Source organism: Larus michahellis, chromosome 4 (assembly GCF_964199755.1).
Source record: "Larus michahellis chromosome 4, bLarMic1.1, whole genome shotgun sequence".
Taxonomy (NCBI): Eukaryota; Metazoa; Chordata; class Aves; order Charadriiformes; family Laridae; genus Larus; species Larus michahellis.
Window position 1 is genome coordinate 22925481 of NC_133899.1, and position 22260 is coordinate 22947740.

At 47.6% G+C, this 22260-nt stretch overlaps 1 protein-coding gene across 2 annotated transcripts in view; it reads right to left on the reverse strand.

Moving 5' to 3' along the window:
• NLRC5 (NLR family CARD domain containing 5) overlaps window positions 1-20579 on the reverse strand; it is a 48709-nt gene extending 28130 nt beyond the window's left edge. Inside the window, exons 1-14 of one of the 2 annotated variants that reach the window (XM_074583441.1) lie at window positions 20439-20579; window positions 19633-19936; window positions 16966-17028; window positions 12271-12336; window positions 9279-11028; window positions 7344-7427; window positions 6887-6970; window positions 6718-6801; window positions 4945-5034; window positions 4052-4102; window positions 3123-3188; window positions 2323-2406; window positions 1258-1341; window positions 753-842 (exon numbers count right to left, since the gene is read on the reverse strand). In XM_074583441.1, coding sequence (XP_074439542.1) covers window positions 753-842; window positions 1258-1341; window positions 2323-2406; window positions 3123-3188; window positions 4052-4102; window positions 4945-5034; window positions 6718-6801; window positions 6887-6970; window positions 7344-7427; window positions 9279-11028; window positions 12271-12336; window positions 16966-17028; window positions 19633-19936; window positions 20439-20444 — 2906 coding nt within the window. In that variant the 5' untranslated portion in view covers window positions 20445-20579. Of the gene's footprint in view, window positions 1-752; window positions 843-1257; window positions 1342-2322; window positions 2407-3122; window positions 3189-4051; window positions 4103-4944; window positions 5035-6717; window positions 6802-6886; window positions 6971-7343; window positions 7428-9278; window positions 11029-12270; window positions 12337-14679; window positions 14830-16965; window positions 17029-19632; window positions 19937-20438 lie in introns of those variants that run through there. The other variant, XM_074583442.1, reaches the window with a different exon arrangement.
• Between the last annotated feature and the right edge of the window lie 1681 nt (window positions 20580-22260).

Genomic DNA, 22260 nt, shown 5'->3' on the forward strand with positions numbered 1-22260 from the left:
CAGGGCAGAGAGCAGGAGAGTCTAAAACTGCGCCCAGGCATGAAAAGACATACAGATCTGCACCTTCTCAAAATATCTGGCTCAGATAAAATCAACTTACAGCAAGGTATTACCAAGCGTCAGTGTTAGTAATCATTTTTGGACACCCCTCGTTACAAGAAAGACACTGAGGTGCTGGAGCATGTCCAGAAAGGGGCAACGGAGCTGGTGAGGGGTCTGGAGCACAAGTCCTGTGAGGAGCGGCTGAGGGAGCTGGGGGTGTTCAGCCTGGAGAAAAGGAGGCTGAGGGGAGACCTTCTCGCTCTCTGCAACTCCCTGAAAAGAGGGTGCAGCCAGGGGGGGTCGGTCTCTTCTCCCAAGGAACAGGCGATGGGACAAGAGGAAATGGCCTCAAGTTGCACCAGGGGAGGTTTAGATTGGATATTAGGGAATATTTCTTCACAGAAGAGTTAGAGTTATCTTATCAAGCACTGGAACAGGCTGCCCAGGGCAGTGGTGGAGTCACCATCCCTGGAGGTATTTAAAAGACGGGCAGACGTGGTGCTGAGGGACGTGGGGTAGTGGTGAACTTGGCCGTGTTAGGTTGCTGGTTGGATCTGATGATCTTAAAGGTCCCTTCCTACCTAGACAATTCCAGGATTCCATGTTCTTCACCCACCCCACTTCTCAGGTGACTCAACAAAAATCCCAGAACCTAACTCTCAGATTTGTATATTGGGATTAACCTCAGGAATGATTCAACTCCTCCATACCTGACTTGCACCTCCAGCATCTTCTGGACGGTATTTACCGACTTCAACAGACTGCAAATGCCATTGACAGAGAGGCAGTTTTGACTGAGACTAAGAAAGATAAAAAAGGCAATTAGCTGGTAACTGAAATCACACAGGATTGTCCCAATGGAAGCGGCCACCAGTGCGCTGCACGTGTGAACCCATTTCACTTCAGAAGTGGCATGGTAGAAAACGCACTGGACCACTACTCCCGAGGAAGGCGGTTTTAATGAAAGGACACTTCAGCATTTCAGATGCTTTTAGACCAGTTTCCATGTGTGATGCTCTGAGTAAGTTACCAACTTCAGCCCAAACAGTCTCATGGGCTGAGTCTCATCCTTCCTTAAGAGTGCTCAGAGCTTTTTCTGTAGCACTGGTCTGGGTGAGGTCTTTGCCTCCGGGACCCCCTGCTCAGCACCTCTGTATGGTCCTTGCCAGGCTCAAGAGAAGAGGGCAATTTGGGTTTGTACAAGGCAACACTTACTCCAGCTCCTTTGAAATTGATATCCAAGGGAGGCTTTCCAGCAGGCAATGGCAGCCTTCATCTCCAAGCTTGTTACCTGATAAACTGAGGCATTTTCCAGTTAGTGGGGACTGTTTTGAACAGTATAAACAACAAAGCCTTCAAAATCTGCTTGCTTTCCCTTTCCTACAATTGCTTTTTTTTGCCAGGACTGTTCTTCTGTCCCAGACCAAACTTCCCTGCTTATCTCTGCATGAAGCAACTTCAGACAGAGTTTTATCCCTAGGACAACATGATTCATGCTTTAGCCCCAGAAACATCCTACTTTAGAAGACCTAAGTGGCAGTACAAAACAAGAAACCAAGTGAGCGAGTGTTTACTGTCCTCCCGGAAGGAAGGAAGGCAGGCAGAAAACACTGGATGACAAAGATCTCCACATCCCAATTCAAATCCGTTGAGCTAGAAAACTGGGGTTTGAGGTGTAGCTAAATTCAAGACGCAGTCTGGACTGAATTGTCTTGCAACAGATATTCCTGCATTTCCCAGGGCACACAGGCTAGAAGGAGAGCTTTACAGCCAAATCCAGGTGGCCTCATATATAGGCAAATAGGAAAGGTAAGGATGATACTCATTGCAAGGTGCAGGTTATGAAATGGATCTCTTGCCTTCCTCTGCTCACTTCTCCCAACAGAGCTGGATGGCTTTAGAAGACAAAAGGGACAACAGAGAAGCAATTTCTGTCCCTTCACTGGCTCAGAGGATTTGCTGGAGGAGCTGTGCCTCTGAGACCACTCCATACCGCCTCCAGCGTGCAGCACTGCTTCGTTAGCAGGGTCTGCTCTATAACCAGCATCTCTCGTTACAGTCTCAGGGGGCCAGTGGCTGTCACAGAAATCGATGATTGCTCAGCATTCATCTCCTGCTGTACCTCAGCAAAAATCCCTAACCAGGATTCCACTAGACGTAACAGAGTGCCGGGACCCCTCCTTGGGGTGACCCCATGTCTCACTGGCCTCTACATGTAACATCCCCTGCTCCCCGCCGCCCACCTGCAGCCACTCAACAGGAAGGAAAGGAGGCACTTACTCCACTTCGGAGAGACATGGACAGCTCTGGAGAATGGCCACGATCTCCTTCGCATGTTGGGAAGACAGGCTGCAATGCTGCAAGCTGGGAACAGGAAGGGTTAATGAGCAGTGAGGGGACAGTGGGGCCCAGGCATTTCTGGTGTCTCTCTCCAAATGAGGGCACACAGAAGCAGCACCAAGAGAGGGAGGTTCTACTCCCTGCTCTGCCCTACAATCCTGGGTATAATTACTCTGTCTCTCTGTAGCCAGTGCTGCAAAAGGAGTGCAGAGGGACGCACTTGCAGGGTGCTGTGCAAGTGCAACACCTTCTGTGAGAGCCACCTGGCACCACCACCCACGAGAAGGGGATGGATGCAATTGTTCCTGGTGTGCAGAGCAGTGAGGGAAAGGGGAGGAGGTAAAGGAGGGATATTTCCCAGCTTTAACATGCCCAGATAACATGCCTGAGCTCTATTTTGAGAAATCCACTACTCTCTTCTGGAACCCAAGCAAGAAAGAAAACTGTATGGCTCATGCCTTTGGTAGTTATAAGAACATATGGCAAGATGGGCATTATCAAGGGAACTCTGCCTCTCTAGGGTTGTAGAGCTCAACACACGAGGAATAAAGCCACTGGCTGGGCCAGATAGGGATTTCTATTGTTATTTTTATTTACCGATTCAGGGTTTTTTTTCAAACTTTTTCATATGTGGAAATATCCTCTGCCCTTAAGGACCAACATGGCTGCTATTTTTGTCCTGTAGTACCCGTCACCTGCAAATCACATTCACCAGCAGGAATGTCAATGCTTTCTCTTACCATAACTTCACAAATCTAGTTGGAGTTACGTGTTCCTTACTCTCTTCCCATCTCAAGTCCAAAGACCTGCAAAAAAGCAAAGCATTCGGCCTTTAATATGCCTTCAGAAAATATGAGGACCTGGGAGCTGGTTAGTATTTTCTGGAAGTCTTCTGGAAGAAACCACAAGGTTTGCGTTCTGTCCAACCGTTCCATGCAAGGTTAAGTGATTTTCAAGAGCCAGAAGAGCTCCACCAGGAAACGGGAGCAGAGGGGGTGTCCACACAGGGTTTCACTGTATATTTGAATCAAATAAGACGCAGGGTGTTCTGCCTCCATATGGGATTGTGCCACCAGAAGAAGGGATAAACACATCCACCCGCGCCAGGCTGCCTACGACAGCACAAGACAACCGCAGCTTCCGAACAGCAGCAGTTTCTAGCTGACTCGGGGCCAAGCTGAGCCATTTTACGCATGCATGGAAAATATTGTGAGGTCCCTCAAGGACTGCACAACAGAGGAGAGTTCCCTATCAAGGAACAACACTATTTTGTAGTTTCTTAACTAAGGTCAAATTCACCCTTCCTTCAAAAGTATGCACAAGCAGGGAGAGCAAAGGAGCCAACCAGAGAAGGAGCAAAGGCTTTTCCTTCGTTTATCCTCACATTCAACTGTCCATTGGCTTCAGCGTCAGCAGTTTTGCAATAGGAACACAGCACCTCAAGCTTACGCAGGCAGTAAGACGTTACCTTTGTGGAACCGGTTGGTAGGTCTGTCCAAAGACCAGCTATTTTGGTTACCTTTCTCCTTGCTCAGGTGGATCCAGCTCTGCCAGATGCAAGGGCAGAGACAACCAGTTCTGCTGCTGGAGTGGTTTACAGTGACACCAAGCTGATGGTTTGAATCAGCAGAACTCTGCATATAGCATAACCCCAAGTTCAGTTTCTCACCTTGGAACTTTCCTAGATGAGCCGGAAAAATATATCATCACCGTGTCCCCCCTGAAAAAGAGATCCAGGCCAACGTTAGGGCACAGGTGGAAGGATGCCATTTCTTTAGTAGAGGTGCCCAGTAAGGACCAATGTTCGGATGCTAAATAGGGCGTTGACATCTGCCATGCTAGTATATTGCCACAGGTGAGCAATTGAGCAATCATGTGGCTAGAGGGCAGCAGGACACCCCGCATGTTGAACCAGGGCTGTGGCACAGACAAAAGTAATGCAGTTAAGAAGACTGGGCTGGGATTTTTTTTGCAAGACCAGCATTTTGTTGGAAAGACGTTCAGCAGAAACTCCATTCCAGCAAGAAAAATAAGAAAAAGCTGTATGCAATTTGTCATCCCTTGAGTTACACCAAGGATTAATTTGGCCTGTTAAACTTGCAACCATAAGAGCTAGGATTTAATAACTCTACCCTTTCTGTCATCTTGGCCCTGTGAAAACACCAAACCCTGTAATTTAAAGGAACATAGAGCCAGAGCTACTTAAATCCACACCTTTTCGGTAAACTTAGCTGATTTATAGCAAATTTATGCTAGCTGGTAAAGAATTTCCCAGTTGATATATTCCAGGGCTTATCAGCAACTTGAAATAGTGTTATATATTACACCCTGAAAATCAATTTACAGACCAAGGATAAAATGACCAATTAAAAAAATACAAAGAGAAAGTCCATACTATGATGAGTTCAAACTTTGTTTCACACAAAAACCAAAAAGGATTTAAATTAATTTTTGTTGACTTTGATTAGCCAACAATTAAGCTGTGAAACAGCGTCCATTTAAAAAGTCAGCATCTAAAGAGACAACACCTTTGTTTTTGTAAGAGCTCTCATGCATTGATACCTGACACGCAGTTCAGTAGCATTTTGACACGCGATGACTTCCTTTGCCAAAATGAGAACAGTGTTCAAGGAAAGACCGTTGTTGCTCAGACTGTGAACATGAGGAAGAACATAACCTCAGCTGCTGGACCCAACAGTGAACTCTTTCATTAGGCAAATACCCTCTGCTTCACACCCAAACACCCTGAAGCAGCCATTCCCTTAGTTAGGGGATTTCTCCAAAACTTCAAAATTTTGCATTTAGGACCCAACAAAAGCATTATCAGACCATAGTTCTTCTCTGCAAGCTATAGCTCCTATGAATTTAGAATCAGAGGTACTTCCTCTGTGGGCAACAGAAGAGTCATTAAGTGTTTTTCAGTTATGTAGGGAATGTACTTTGTACCTGTACACAACCAGCCCACAGTGCAGTTAAAGTCTTGCTATAACAAATCCAACTGAAATATGGCATATTAAAGTCCTGTGGTCTAAACCCTCACATTTAAAACATCCCCAAAACCACAATACTAGCAACCAACCGCTAAGGATTTATTCTTTAATTGCATGTTTATTCTGTCTCATTACTTGTTGAACCTCATTAAATATGAAACATAAGGTCTTGCTTCTACAAATCCTCTGCCTGTTCTCAGGGCCACAGAGCACCTTTTCCGCGAGGGGAATTCCCTCAAAGGAATCATCCACGGCAACATCACTGTGTGTAACAGAAATGTGTGAAGGAATGAGGCTTGCAAATTGCACTGGCTTCCTACCTTTGCCATATGATAACCCGCTTCCCTGAGGACATGCTGGCATGTCCCACGAGCTGTTACCCAATGTGCCCAGGAAAGCAGAGGAGCAGGTACATACCCCCTTTCCTCCCTCTATCCAACACACTTTTAAATACTTCTAATCACACTGCAAAGCCAGTAATTAATTCCGGGATGGGGTCCAGCAATAGCTGCCGGTGTTTTGCAGCTGCTTGCGCCCAGGGGCATGTGGAAGAACTTTAAAGGCAGAGTCACTCCCTTGTAACCGGGGTGGGCAGGCAATGCTGTGGCTTCACTTTCCCGCGGGGACAGCGCAGTTTTGTGGGCTACCCCTCTCCTGTAATGCAAACTACGCTGACGCTCCCAACGCTTACAGCAGCTCTGCTCTGCTTTCCCTGCTGCTGCTTAAACTGTCCCTGCTAGCTTTTCAAAGGCTAATTAAATCCCTTCACAAATCAGGCTGGTTCTCTCCACCTAAAAAGTTGCTGGGAGTTATCCTAGCAGGCAGTCCCTCTCATTCAGCGCTGTGCTGTTACCAGAGTGTTAGAAGAAGGAGTACAAGAGAAAAAGGGCTAACAAAAGGCTAGGAAAACAGGGACGGGGCCATCCTGCCTTACGCAGAGGTGAGACATCTCAACCCGAGCCTGACCAAGGGGAAGAGAGGCGAGGAGGCACAAGGGGAAGAAGTCACGGCAGGCACCAAGTTGAGCACGTGCATTGTAATTCCTGGAGAGGTGTCAGTGGCGCCAGGAGTCCCTTGAGATTATTTTAAAACACCTGGGTAAGACTCAGCCTCACAGTTCTGTCTCAAACTGAGCCAGGTCTCCAGCACAGCCCTGCTTGCACTTAAATGCCTGTGCCCTACCTTAGTGCCCACATGTCCCCCACTGGCATCTCTAAGAGCGAGTGTCACCCCTTACAGAGACATCCAGCAACTGTGCTCTGATTAGGGTTTAAACTCTCTCTGATGCTGTGCTTGGATTCATTGCGGCTACCATTTTTAATATGTTTAAGCCATTTTTACTCACTCTATTTTCTTCAGCTTTTCCATTCTGGAAAAGAGGACCAGCACGCTCTTCACTTCTGGATCCCGTATCCGATTGTCCTGCAAGCTGCAGGCAGATCGATTCTCATTAGTACCCCAAGCACCCAAGGAATGAGTGGCTGATTTAAGGGTCATTGCCACAACACACTCACTTTATTTCCTCAAGCTGGGAGCACTGTGACGAAGCCTGGACCAAGTCAGTCATCCCCTCAGCTGTGACGCTCCCACCTGTCAACCTGGAAAAAGAAAGAATCATTCAAACCAAGCAGAGGGAGGATCAGCAGCCCGTGCAGCGCATGGCGAGCCTGTCTCAGATGCGTGCCTGCGCTACATGCCCAGCACACCAACCCAGAGAGGAGGTGGCCTGACTCTACCACCTGCAACCAACTTTATACTCCTTTTCAATGGGCAATGCGATACGCCTCTTGACACCAGCGTAAAACAAGAGCCACACGTATCCATGCTGCTCTGCATAGCACTGCATTATTCTCTCCACAGAGCTGCACAGAACAGGTCAGCCTTGAGTGAGCAGATGCAATTAAACTGCAAGATAGAAACAGAGGACAGACAGAAAGAGAGAAGCGTCTGACTTTACAAGCAAAGACTTACTCTAATTTCTTCAGGCTCCCCATCCCTCGTAAGCTCTTCGAAAGAGCAGCAGCAAAGTCATCACCATATCTCCTACTACGAAAGCTAAAACATGAAGAACAGGGAAAAAACATAAACTTACCAAAAACTGAAATAAGCTACCCCACGGAGCAGGTTAATACATGACTAAAAAAAAAGCACTGAATTTCTTCTTAACGGCCATTGTATCGTGCTCTTTTTTTGCAGCACCTTTATCTTTTCAAACATCTGTTTAAAAAAACAAAAAAAAAACCAAACCCAAACAACCACTAAACTTGCATATCAACTGCAAATACCTCAAGAGAAAGCTTCTGCCTTTTGGTACAGCGACACCATGTGTAAGTGCTGCCACAGGTGAAGAGTCAGCCGTATTTGCATGTCCCACCAGAGTCCAGACACTGGAGGATCACTCATGAGACAAGGCCAGGTTACACAGGGGCAAACTGAACTCCCACAAACTGAGAGTGTTTGACAGCTCCTGTGTGATGAGCTGCTGAGTTATGAGAGGGTTCGTTTCAGGCCTGATATTTAAATTTGGGTGGCAGAGTAGCCAGAGTTGTCCAAAATATAAAAAGATACAAGGTTTGTAAGGAAAGTACCTCTTCTATAGAAGGAGACGGTGATGTTGGAAAAAAACAAACGAACAGGTAAGCTTTCAGGCACACAAGCTCTCCTTTGAATCTGTTGCAGGATGTACTGATTGTGGGATGGATTGGTACAAAGCCCCCTGGGTTGCACGTTTCCCACAGCATGTTTGGGGGCCATGACAGCAGAAACACATCTATGGCCCTGTTGCCCCAAGTGCCTCCGCTACCTTCCCCTAAACCAAAGGGAGTCAGGAACAAGCTGCAGAGGTGCAGCGGCATGACAGATGTGGTGCACAGTGATCAGGAACATGCCTGAGGCGATGCTTCTTCTTTAGACAGGTTCTGCACCAGCAACATGCACCTGGAACGCTTGGGGTCCCACTACCCTTTGCCCGCCCTTCCAAGAGACAATACTCAGGGGCTTATATCCTGTGGACCAAAACTGAAAGCAGGCAAGGACTTGAGTGCGTATGAGCTGAGGAAGAACCCTCAAAAATCCCCTGTTCTGTTCTCCTAATGCAAGGGAACAGCCTGACCATCCTTGGGCAGCTTCCCAACCTGCTCTTTGAAAACAGAGGACTTTGTGTGCTGCCCTGTGCCTGCATTAGCAGTTCAGCGTTAGGATGTATCATCAGAAAGCTTTTCTAACAGTAAATTAAACGGTATTCCTATTGGAGGCAGAGGACAATCGATTACTGTCCTTTTTACAATGACATCAATACCCAGGAATAGCAGTTTTCACATCTCTGTTAATGCCCCTCTGCTTCACAGCAGACACCACCATTCCCCTCAGGTCAAGGTAATTCTCACCCTGGCTGCTCCCCATCTTCTCCACATTAGCAAACTCTACACGCACCCCTCTGAGTCATTCATAGAAATACAGAATGAGACCCGTCCCACAGCAGGACCCAAGAGATCCTCCTTGAAATGTCCTGCCACCATTACAGCAAAGCAATGATAGAGAGCACGTCAGAGTGCAGTTGTCGTCTCCTGTTCATCCGGTTTATGGTGACTTCACTTAGATTACAATTTTCTCATTCGCTTGAAGGGTTCGCTCTGCCTTTGTAGTGTCAAGAAATACCCATCATTTTCTCTCTTGTCTACTAGACTAGCTGCTCTGTTGTTTGATTGTTTTAGTCAAAACAAAGAAACAAACAAAAAAAACCCAGCCAGAATGGATTTATCATCTTGATATCCTTCAATCACTCATAAATTCCTTATTTCATAAATCTCTTCGGTATCAGAATTACATCGTTCAGACTAGAACTTGCCCTTCCAAGCCCTTAGCCATTCTCTCCACCCACCAGCTCATACCACTCAGCGCGTTTACCTCAAGTGTTCTACATTTCTACAGCCAGCCAGAACCTCCAAACAGTCAATGTCCATGAGACATCCTGCAAAATCCAAACAAGTCAAATCCTGGCCCGAGTTTACGACAAAAACCAAAGCCGACATGTCCAGAGGTGTCAATCTAAAGTTTTTAAACTCGTACTTGAAATTCAGCAGGCTCCCAATGTGCTGGGCTAGTTTGAGGTCTTGTGTTTCAAACGTGCAGTGGCAGAGCTCAATGACCTTAGGCCCTGTCAGATGAGTGGCTGCTAGTTTCTTGAGAGACTGCAGGATTGTGTCCTGCTTATCCTGCACCCAAGCTTCATCTTCTTCAGCTAGCAGCACGAGAAACGCCCTACATTCTTGCGATGACAAGCCTGAGAGAAAGATGTGAAAACTCTCCATGAACTCGGTCTTTGCCTCATTCTTTGAAGTCCACTTTGACTTCAATGAGAACTTCTTCTTCAGGTAGTTCTTGTCCACCCTCTTACTTATCATGAGACACAGTGCTGCAAAAAACTCCTGCAAGCTCAAGTGCACAAAGGCATAGCCAGCCTCTGGGCGAGTGCCACTCGTCTTCACCTCAAAGACAGTCAGCAGTCCATGTAAGGAAGCAAATTCCTTCACGTGCTCTGGAATATCACCAACATAAAATACAAGTTTCTTATCTTCCAGGCCTTTCAGTGCAAGATCACACAGACCCAAAATGGCCTTCTTGTTACAGTTTAGCTGAGTCTCCTCACCACCTGCACACTCTCCCTGCTGCTTGTTTATGAAGATGAGGAGCATTTTGATATAAAATTGTGTCATAGTCTGAGGAAGCTCCACACTCATCTGATGTTTAAGGAGCAAATACTCCAAACAGATGCACACAACATAACACAGAGCAGGGATGAGGCACAGGCTGAGGACCTTGGTGTTGTTCTTCAGGTGAGCAATGGCTTGTTCTTTGAATGAATGCTGATGAAAATAGTGGCCGACGTATTCCTCAACCTTCTCATGGTCAAACCCCCAAACTTCTGCTAGCAGATCTACTGTGTTTAATAAGAAGTCAGGTAGCCTCTTAGGTCGGCTGGTGACCAACACCGTGCACCCAGGTAGGAGCTTCCCATGACAGAGGTCTGCAAAGAGCTCAGATATGGACATACGGGAGGTAAGAGCTGTGTCTCTCTTAGAAGAGGATGACCCGTCCATGTGAGCTGCAAACTCATCCAGCCCATCAAAGATGATTAGTATACGCCAGGCATTTTCCAGGAGGTACTGGAACACTGCATCAGGGCTGTCTTCTGGCTGAAGGAATAGGTCAAACAAAAGCTCCTTCAGAGTCAATTTTCTTTTTAATAAATTAAGCTGCCGAAACTCAAACAGGAAAGTGAAGAGAAACTGAGGTAGGACACCTTCTGCCCATTTCTGACAGATCCTGTGCATTAGCACGGTCTTGCCTGTACCTGGTTTACCAAACAAAAAGATCACCTTTGTTGCACCTGATGGGACCACGTTACGAAACAAATCTGACACTTTCACAGCTGTATCTGCACATTCTTCTGGTTCGGGAGCGCTTGCCATATCCTCTCGGGGTTTATCTGTTTTCTCCTTTAAGCGGGAGGCTTTGCTCTGCCGAATGACAAGGTTGACAAAGGCCTGGTTGAAAGCCAGTGGCTGTGTTTGTTCCTGGGCTTCTGCTGCTCTCTTGCTTCCATATCTCTGGCAGATATAATTAATGAGGAGATGCCGGTATTTTTCAGCTGAATCTGAGAAAGAAGACAACAGAGTCAGTACGGGGGTGAAAAAGTTAGTTCTGAGCTGTGCCAGATCCAAAATACTATATAGCACTTATACACAGAGAAACAACGTCCCTGATGAGAGGCTGCTCCACAGAGCGAGGCAGAGATGACAAATTTTGAACACAGGAAACAACCCATAATTCTTCCTATTTTTGCACAGGGGCCAAAGAAGAAAATTCAGGGAAAAGGTGAAACAGCTTTATACAGAAACTAAATCTCATTATCTGTTTAAGATGAGAACTAGATATTGGTGTATTACGCATATATATAATTCCCTGTTCACCTATGCTGGCCTTGTGCCACCCTTGCTCAGTTGTCTGCATTTTGGAACAGACGTGTCTTTTGCTTTGAGAATTTGAGATCCCTCAGAAGCACCTCTTTCTTGAAGAGAGAACAGCGGTGATAATTCAGGGCACTCAGCACCTTCTGAAAAACCCTATCGTCGCTGCTGTTGAGTTCGCTGAGTTTTGTCAGTGGATAAGATCTGCTCTCCTGGAAGCACCTCCTCAAGAGCCTTCCTGTACGCAACCTTTCAGTTAAAAACTGGCTCCAGCCCAGCTCCCCCACCAGACACTGGGCAGTGCTGGACTGTGGGGACTGCAAGGCTAAAAGCAGAGTCAGAAAAGGGTAAAGAAGGGCAGATGATGAAGGAAAGGATGTGGATGGACACTGGTATTAGACAGCCTGCGGGTCTGCTCAGACTACCCTGTCTTTCCTGGAATTACTCTGCCTCAACTTTTGTCATCGCTCTTCTATTCAGTCACTCCTCTACTTCAGGGTGAGCTGAAATCATACGAGTTTTTAATCTGCTAGAGAAACCGTGGAGCCTTTAGTGGGTTTTAAATTGTTGGTATGTCTCCTGATTTGGTTAAAAAAAAAGCAAACAAACAAATACGGGGCTGACCCACAGCTGAATGCTTTACTGGCATATCACACTTCAAGGGAGTCCTTAGCCTATGCCACCTGCAGGCCTTCTCCTCAGGTAGATTTAAAATATCTCTGAAACGGAAATGGATGTTTCGTGTTATTTGCCAGGTGCAATTGTCTGTATATTTTATAACCTGTTGCATTAAAAGTTTATGCAGCTACTAAACAAAAGTCTCCCTCCATGCGTGAGGTTGATTTCTTGGGTGTTTCTGCAAAGAAGTTAAACAGGTCCTTCCTCAGAGGAAAGCACGCCACCACTCTACTTCTGGAACACCTGCGTACCTAGTCGTGGCTGTTTAACATCCTTGTCACTCACAGAGCTGCTGCGATGGCGACGCCGAGCAAACCCTGAAAATTGAAAAGACAGAAACACGTCAAAAGAGCATTTTGAATGGCAGCTTACTAGAGCTGGGCAAGACTCTCCAGCAAAGGATTTGGGGAGCTGAAGAGGCAAAAATCAGAGATGAGACTATTCGCAAATTCAGGCTAGGTTTACAGAACTGCTTTTGCAAATGCTAAAGTAAAAGCAGAGGGGCATCTAGCTCTAAAAAGACTTGGGCTGGTCCTCATGAGGCTAATCCATCCTCTTGTCCCACTCCAAATATGCTACAGCTCTCGGGAGTGACCTAGGGGTCTGGGCCGGTTTAAAGACCTTCGGTAATGGAGCTCCCTGAGCTTCTCCAGGCAATTCATTCCAACACTTCAGTTTCACAGAATCATAGAATGTGTTGGGTTAGAAGGGACCTTTAAAGCCCATCTAGTCCAACACCCCTGCACTAAGCAGGGACATCTTCAACTAGATCAGGTTGCTCAGAGCCTCAACAAGCCTGGCCTTGAATGTCTCCAGGGATGGGGCCTCCACCACCTCTCTGGCCAACCTGGGCCAGTGTCTCACCACCCTCAGTGTGAAGAACTTCTTCCTAATGTCTCATCTAAACCCGCCCTGCTCTAGTTTAAACCATTGCCCCTCATCCTATGGCTACGTGCCCTTGCAAACAGCCCCTCCCCAGCTCTCCTGTAGGCCCCCTTCAGGGACTGGAAGGGGCTCTAAGGTCTCCCCAGAGCCTTCTCTTCTCCAGGCTGAACCCCCCCAGCTCTCTCAGCTTGTCCTCACAGCAGAGGTGCTCCAGCCCTCGGATCATCTTCATGGCCTCCTCTGGACCTGCTCCAACAGGTCCATGTCCTTCTTGTGCTGAGGGCTCCAGAGCTGGACGCAGTACTCCAGGTGGGTCTCACCAGAGCAGAGTAGAGGGACAGAATCACCTCTCTGGATCTGCTGGCCACGCTTCTTTTGAGGCAGCCCAGGATGCAGTTGGCCTTCTGGGCTACAAGCACACATTGTTGGCTCATGTCCAGCTTTTTCTCCACCAGTTTATTTATACAGATTTTCCTAGTGGATAACATCAATCTTGCCTGCCACAGTGTGATTTGCTACCTCCCTGTTCCATCCACTTGAGTGTTTTTGGAGAGAAATCAAACAGATCTTTCCTCCTCCTTAGGACACATGATCAGCTACAAGGATTCAACATTTATCCAATAGTGGAACATGATTTTGCACTTCACAGAACTCTTAATATCCAAATCTTACCGTTCTCAGCCAACAGCAGCTGGGACATCAGAACAGTGAAGTACTGTGGCGGTGTGCTCTTCCCTTTTTCCCCCCCCAGCTCGTGCTCAAGCCATGGTCATCAGCGGGAGTTTTTATGAGTTGCACTTGAACTGTGGGAGATGGCTGGCAACATAACCAAAACACTGTCTGGAGTGGGAACCTAGGTATCTCGTTCCCATGAGAATATGACTATAGGTCAATTATCTTACGCCATAAATAGTGGACAGCCCAAGAGCCCTTTGAGCTCTCCTGCACAGCAGCGGGCTGCATGACAGGATCTCCCCTTGAGTGGGGACGCTCGCTTAAGGTTCTTCTCCTCGAGGCTGAGAGATTCCTTGCCACAACAGATTCTCGGTAAGTGACTAATAGCATGCTAAACTTTGAAATTTTAGCTAAGTGATCTAAGGATTGATTGCGCATATATAATCCTTTAGACATAAACCGTTGACCAGGTCTGGGACTAGGATTGGATCCAGCTGCACCTAGACTCCTCTCTGAGAAGGAGTTTAGAAAGCAAGGGGGTCCTTTCTGAACCTCGTGACTCAACGGGAGGGTCTCCCTGAGAGCTTGTCTGACCCTGGCCTCTATGCAGTAAATAATCAAGTGTACCCTGGCATCGAATCTCGTAAAACGCTGTCACATTCACTACTAACTCTGTTAAATCACTGTTTTATGTTAATAAACATTTCACTACTCTCTTACAAGTGAAGTTATTCACTCCGCCCGCGACAAGTACAAGCTGCTGGTGGAAGACTGGCTTTGAAAATCCTTGCAGGATCTTTAAATCTTGCATTTTAAAAGACATGTTTTGCAAGAAATGTGTTAGGTTTAGCAAATGATGCTCGGATTCTTTTGCTCAATCCCCTCATTTGCTTAGAAGCACAGCGCTAAGTAAGTAGGGCCAGAACCTTAGCGAAAAACTATCGCTAATAGCCCACCAAAAACCATCCTAGGAAATGACCCTAGTGGCAGCACAGCTGCTGGAAGGTAAAAAAATGAGGCGTGTGCAATTCTGGGTTTGGAGGAGCATAGAGAATTAGAGAGAGCATTAAGGGCTACAGAAAGCCTAATCAAAGACTTACACCACAAGCACTGCAAAGTTATGTAGGGCATGATGGAAGTGGCTCTGTGTATGAAAGGAGCCTGGCAGACTTGAGACAGACATAGACCAAATAGCAGTACCACATATCCCAGCTACACACTGCAGTAAAGTCCACAGCCCAATTTATTTCAATTGTTCTCCTCTCCTCCTCAGCATTTAAGTCCACCCAAAGCAGGATAAGCCCATGTGATGGACCTGAAAGAAAGCAGGAGCAAGAAACATCAATGACTAGACAGATTGCAGCTCCACAGAAAGTTTCCTTGTGAGTGAAGCCAGCTGCCAGGTCAGCCTGCAGGAGCTCGGCTGGCCAGGGAGCACTGCGTGAAGGAGCTACATATACTGCTGCGACAAGCTGCTCTGCATTTTCCGAGACGGACCACAACCACCTCTACTGGTGAGTCTTTCTGTAGGCTGGGCGATGCATCTGCCTTGCTTTGAACACAGGAACTGCTCTTTTTACCCTGGGAAACAGGACAGGGAATAGCTATCTCTGTATATAAACAGCCCACGGATTCCCAGGGTTGCTCATTAATTCCCTGTCCATTTATGGTGTACCCTCACATGGAGAGAATGGGCAGAGCTGAGAGGCACGAGTCTTTCTTAACTGTTCCAAGTAACGTATTTTCAGCACTATTTTCAAATGTCTATCCCATCACCAACTGATGAGATCTACCACCTACTCACTCGGGTGGCACAGCAGCTAGCCGCAGCTGTCTGTCTGCAGAACAGAAAGGTCACGTTTGTTTTCAAGATCTGAAAACTGCATGTGACACGCGAGATACAGCATCTGCAGTGCCGTTAACTCAGAAGCAGTCTCTGAGTGAAAAGCAGAGGCCAAAGTGTCTCTGTGACCACAGGAACAGCTGGAACTGCAAAGGGTAGGGTAGGAGCAACGATTTAAAATGGTTAACACCAGCAGAGATGGGCAAGGCAGGGAGCGCTCGCTGCTCAGGGAGCGTGGTGCTAAAAGCCTGCTTCCGTCTGGCCAGGAGCAGGGAATGCAAACAGCAGACGCAAACACACAATTTATAAAGTACTGAGGGAACTGGCAATCCTCAACAAGCAGCAGAGCCGGCTCTGTTAAAAGATCCTGTTGCCATGTGAGCCTTAGCCAGTCCCCAAATTCACACAGCAAGAAAAAAATAAAAAAACAGTTTTTCCTTCAAACCATCTGCTTTTCACCAATGGGCAATCAAGCACCAAACCCATTCCCTGCCACCAACATTAAGCACCTGTACAGAACAAGGCCTGCACTTTGCTCTCTGCACTGCCAGGGTCCCGGCTCAGTGACTCCCTTTACGCTGCAGCCTGCAGAACACTAGGCTTCATTTCCTGCTGCTCCGTTTTCCCCCAGCACGCATTTCAGGAGGACACAGCAAACTGACGGCAGCTTTCTGTGATAATCTGGATTCCTTTTGCCGCTTCCTCCACCATTTATCCTCTCACAAAGCTGGATGCCAGAATCACATTCTTTCTTTCTGCTGTGATGCTCTCCACATGAGGAGGACACAGGCTGGTGTTTTTCTTTTAGTGGAAACTAAACACCTGGTGTGTAAGAAGGCAACTCAGAATTTAGCAGCTTCCAGTTGTTCCAGCAGCTGCTACGTGAGGGCCCAGGGGCACTGCTCAGCGGTGGCAGATAACTTCAGTATTTTCACATTTCACCAAAGGCTTCTGATGGACATTCGGGTGGCAGATGCCGCTTCAAAGTGCCAGAGGAAGAGGAGGGATCTTGAAAACAAATCCCTCATTTCATGATCTGCACTGAGTAGGAAGGCCCCCGACCCAAATTCAACCCTGAAGAAAGCCCTAGAACTACTACCACCCATTCTTTTAAGCTCCAATTCTGACACTTCTAAAATGGTTTCTGCTAGCTCAACTCCCAAATAGTCTGTCTGCTCTTCCTTTAAAAGCCACACCAACTTCCCCCACCTACCAATGAGCCAACCACAGCAAAAGCACAAAAAGTGGGGATTTTGCAGAGTGGGTGGGAGATTCCCTTGGCTAGAGAAACTAAAACAAGCGAGTTACTTAGCAGAGTCAAGGCCAACAAGGCTTTCCTGAAATTCAGGGAGAGAAAACGAAACAGGAGAGGTTCATCCGGAAAGCACCAAGGACAGAGAAATCAAACTTGAAGTTGCAGTGGCTTCCCCGCACCTTGCCAGCGCTGCAGCCAATACGTGGGACATTTGTAGCCCTGCCCAGCCCAACGGCAGAGAAGATAAACTCCAAGAGCACAGCACCCCAGAGTCTGTTCCAGCCTTACCTTTCGGCACAGATGACCGGGCACTCACATCTCTGCATGCTTCTTGTTTCTGGCTTAAGTTACCTAAAGGAGTTGGATTGGAAATGAAATACAGTTACTGCAAGCATCCTGCTCTTGAAATGTGGGGTGCAGCTGGCCAAAGTCAAAGGGCAAGCAGCTCGCAACACAGTGGTACAAACCAAGACTTGGTATAAGGGCTGATGCAAAACAGCCAGCTTTCAGGCTTCCCATCAGGTCTTTTCCTTCCAGATTGCTCTAAAATTCAGTTAACTTCTGCTTTCAAGGGAGGAGTGAAAGAACTTTTCTTTATTATACAAACTCAGAGCGTGGACGGCTTTGGCTGATCGAAAACCACACCGTGGTTTTAGAGTAGGGAAGCCCTACTCTTCCCTGTTCTTGCAAAGGAGGTGCTTCTGCGATTAAACCGTTGGCAGAGTCAGTTAGCAGACCAGTTAAGGGCCTTTTCTGACTCACTGCATGGCTCAAGCTGCCACAAAACCCCACGCAGCACAGCTAGCCCCACAGACAACATTCACAAGAGCTTCAGAAAGAGATCCTGACCAGGCCAAACAGGAGTCTGCACACCATCAGGACTCTTCTGTTCAGATAAACTCATGCCTGACAGCATGGCTCTCCAAAAATCACGTGGGAAGCCTTCATACATTAATTCCTCTCACTGTCATTTCCAGCATTTCCCAGCTGGGAGTGCTGTCCAGGACTCTGGTATTTCCAACTCCAGCATCAGCATGAAGCAAGAACAAGGCTCCAAATGGGCACACGTGCTGCGCCACGGCCTCGCACAAAACCCATTCAACAGCTCAAATATCCCGACTCTTGCCCTGTGTGCCATGTAAAGCAAAGCAAGCCGGTTCTGGTGCTGGAAGACTCGATCCCACTATTTCTCCACTACTCATCCCAAGTACTGCCTGTGCTACCACTCGGGCTGGTTTTAGCCCGCATCAGTTCTCCAGTCGCGCTACCCAGGCAGACACAAACTCTTTTCCCTAGAGTCACTTCAGCTAAAATAAACTAATGGTTAATCTTGCCTAACCCAAGACTGTTTTGCTGCTCTAAATTGTGGTCCTCCTCCAAACCACCAACTCCTGCCCACAGCCTTGGGACAGCCCCTGCAATCACACAGCTATGCAGAGGGTCAGTGTTGTCCGAAAGCCACCCCTAGAGCAAAACCAAAAGCAATTCATCTTCAGAAGGAATGATGCTGCTAAACTGTTAATACCAGAGTTAAACCAGCATTAAGTCAACTCCAAAAACTTAAGAGATGTCTTCTTTTATGATATGCCACAGTGTTAAAAGGCGGAAATCTGTTTCAGCTTCAGTCCTGAGAGGAAAGCCCCCATCAGTCCCTGTTCCCTGCTGCTTGTCCGGCCTTTCCCCCGTTCATCTCTGCAAAAGTAACTGCTGCAGCTGTTGGTTACCAAAGGCTGCATCTGCCCGACTGATACGTGTAACGACAAGTTACTAAAAGCAGGATGTGAAAGACAGTACTACCGAGAAGGGCTCAGCGTGTAAGACTCTTAACAGAAAAGAGCTAACAACCAGTTATGGTTATGCACACTGTGTGTATAGTCTACAACTTAACATGCAGCGTACTGACCCCACTCTTTACAGCTGACATGATGTTCTCTAAAGCCACTGCCTCCAACTGCTAATATTTTCCTGTGGCATGAGAATATTTTAAGACTTCTGTATTTCTTGCCTTTCTGGACCAGGAAAATAAAAAATAGCGTGGAACAAAAAGGTAATATTTTTTCTTCTTCAAATAAATCTATGAAAAATTTCATCACCACTTTATTGGAAAGGGGGTGCATAATTTTTATTGGTTTTGGCTTTTTATGTCTCATTTTTTTAACCTCAATTTACATTTCTAAGCCAAACGTTGTGTTTCCAAGAAAAAAACACCCCAACAAATTTCCTTCAAGAAATCTGGAAGAGAAAACTTGGCAAAATAAACTTTCTCACCAAGAAACATGGACTGAAGCTAAATTTTCCAATTAAGAAAATCATTGCCATCAAGAAACTCCTGAGCTACTATTGCATCAGTGTTTTCTCTCCCACAGCTATCATGATGCTCTCCACTCTCACAAAAGCAATCGGGAATCCCTCCAGCACAGCACACCTTCCCCCCCCCCGACATTTCAAATAGACTTAATTGGTGTCTCAATAGCACTATTTTTAATCTGGGCAAAGTGACTTTGCTCTTGGAGATACTTCCAATTCAGGAATCCAGACGATATGACCACACAGGTTTCCATCCTCAAATCAGACCAACTCTTATTTAAGGAGCCAAGAAAGCGCTCATCAACACCAGCAAGGTGTGGCACAACTGGTGAAAAAGCACATCTGAAAATGGGAGCTATTGCTGTTTGGTTGCAATAACTATTTTTGGAGGGACTGACCTTATTCCAGAGATTATGGTGAAAGACAGGGTGAATCAAAAGGCAAGTCGGATCATTTTTTAAAACTAGCGGCTTGGTTAAAAAGGCTTGTAGCTGCCTGGACACCACGGAGAGGACTGCCACCTCTCACTGACTGCTCAAGTGAGGGCACTGGTGGTGTCACTGCTTAGAGTGGTCTTTTGGCTATGGGGGGCTAGGGCACTGGCTGTGTTTGGAGACGGTCGGAGGAAGCTGGCCTGAAGTCCGTTACCTTCTCCCGCAGAGCTCATGAGCTGTATCTCCAGATCGAGGGGGAGGTCACACTCCATACAGAGGTACTGTGCAAATTGTTTCCAGGTGGCAGGGCCAGCCTTCTCCAGCAAGTCAAGAAGAACTGAGACTTTTTCTCTGTGGTCGGTGATGCCATCGAGGCCTGCTCGGAGGGCCACCGCTGGGAGGAAGCACCGGGAAGTCGTGAGCAGCCAGTCGGGATGGTGACTGAGGAACTCCACTAGCTGGGGGCGGGCGCTTGCTATGGCTGCTTCCAGGTCTAGATCATCATTCCGAAATGGAGGCTAGAGGGATGAAACCAGAAAGGGTAGCAATGGGCGCAGGAGTGAGAGATGTTCACCCCGACAGCCCTGCTGTCGAGCAGCCAGCACAGCCCTTGATGACTTGACCTGCTTTTCTAGTCCTCGGTCCAACCCGGCATTTTTTATCTGCCTTACTCTCACCACGCCATGTGGCAAATCCAGCCATTACGAGGCGCAAGGACCACAGTGCTTGTCTGCACAGCACCTAATGCAGTGGTACTGCAAGGGACGGGAGCAAACAACAGGAGTCAGTCTCTCTGGCATCAGCCAGGGAGAAGCTCTGTGGACAGCTTTCACATGCGGCAGGACCTCTGGGAAGGCATGGGACTCTAAGAGCAAGACATTTCCCTGCACAAAGGGCTCAGGCAGCTGCTCTTGCAGCTCATTTTGTGGGGATGAACAACTTATTTCTGCTTTGGTGACAATGTCACCCTCCACTTCCACTTCCTTCCCATAGCAAAGCCATGCACACATGGTCTCCTACCTGCATTGTTGTGTGATCAGCCTCTTCTCAGCTGTCAAATGCAAAGGTGGCTTCTGCTCCATCCCCTGACGAAGAACTGATCTGCCAGAGGCAGTGTTTCAGCACACAGTGACACCCCAACGCATGGTGCAAGCCCGTACGTAGTTGCCTCACTCAGTGCAGATGCCTAGAAATAACAACAGGGCAGGATGTAGGTATGAAAGGGCATGGGCAATTACACGAGTCCCAGATCTAGATGCTCTGTCTCATCCTGGGGTCTGCTGTGGAGCTTTTCATCTCTAGGTGGCAACATAAACTCAAATCTGCAATGAGCACAAATTTTGGACATTTGAGGATCCACTACTGGTGTGATGAAAATGTGGGACTGAGCCTTGCGCCCTAAGATGCAAGTGAAGAAGCAGCAGCTTGCTCAAGGCAGGCTGTCAGTCACACCAGAAAAACTGTGAAATGCTGATCCTCCGAGGTTACACAGCTCTCGCAAAAGAGTTTCAGTTGCCGGAAAACACCACCAGTGCCAGTGCAGCCCCCCTGCCTCTCAGCAGAGATGGCAAGGGGAACTGTTTCTGTCTGGTGTCCAGCTGGCTGCTGCAAAGCGATAACCGTCCTGCAAGCCTCCAAACATCCTGCAGCAGGACCTCAGCCCAGGCTACAGCAGCATCAGGACCGTGCCACTGTGCTATCCCCAGCAGACAGCTGCCAACACTGATTTGAAAGTCACCTTCAATTACAACTACCATTGCCACGTTTGCAGAAAGGCTGAGAAATAGAGACCACAGAGAGCAGCCTCCATCCTCCATCCCCCCACCAACTACCTGTCTTGCATCTAGAGAGGACAGTCCTTCCAGGTCCGAGACTGCTGCTGCTCCTCAAATACTGTGTTCAGTTTTGGGCCCCTCACTACAGGAAAGCCATTAAGGTGCTGGAGCGAGTCCAGAGAGGGGCAACGGAGTTGGTGAGGGGTCTGGAGCACAGGTCCTGTGAGGAGCGGCTGAGGGAGCTGGGGGTGTTCAGCCTGGAGAAAAGGAGGCTGAGGGGAGACCTTCTCGCTCTCTGCAACTCCCTGAAAGGAGGGTGCAGCCAGGGGGGGTCAGTCTCTTCTCCCAAGGAACAGGTGATGGGACAAGAAGAAACAGCTTCAAGTTGCGCCAGGGGAGGTTTAGATTGGATATTAGGAACAATTTCTTCACCAAAATGGTTGTCAAATACTGGAACAGGCTACCCAGGGAAGGGGCTGAGTCACCATCCCTGGAGGTATTTAAAAGGGGTAGACGTGGTGCCGAGGGACGTGGTTTAGTGGTGGACTTGTCGGTGTTAAGTTAACAGTTGGACTTCATGATCTTAAAGGTCTCTTCCAACCACAATGATGCTATGATTCTACGATTCTATGGTGTGGGAAAAATTCACACAGCTGCTGTAACACCCAAGTTTACATGGGGTGGGGATGCGACACTGACCAACCTAGTTCAGCAGAAAGACGGTAACACTGTTAAGTGGAAATGTCCTGTTGGGTAGAATCATTTCATCCCCTAATGAGGCTGGCGCACACAGTGCCGTTCCTCAGCTCCTGAGCACCTTCCCAACACAACAGCGGCAGCAACCCCACCACTGCCAGGGTCGAGGGACAGGGGTGTCGTGCTGCAGAGCCCACCCTCTCTAGTGTTCAGCCCTCACTCCACAGACATGCTCTCCTCTACGCTGACCATTCAGGTACCTACAGTAAAGTGAGCCAGAGGCCTTCGGGCTTTTTATTTTTGCCGACTTCTTGACCTGGCCAAGCAGGAAAGTGGGAGCTCTCCTATGGAGCTGACGGAAGAACTCAAAA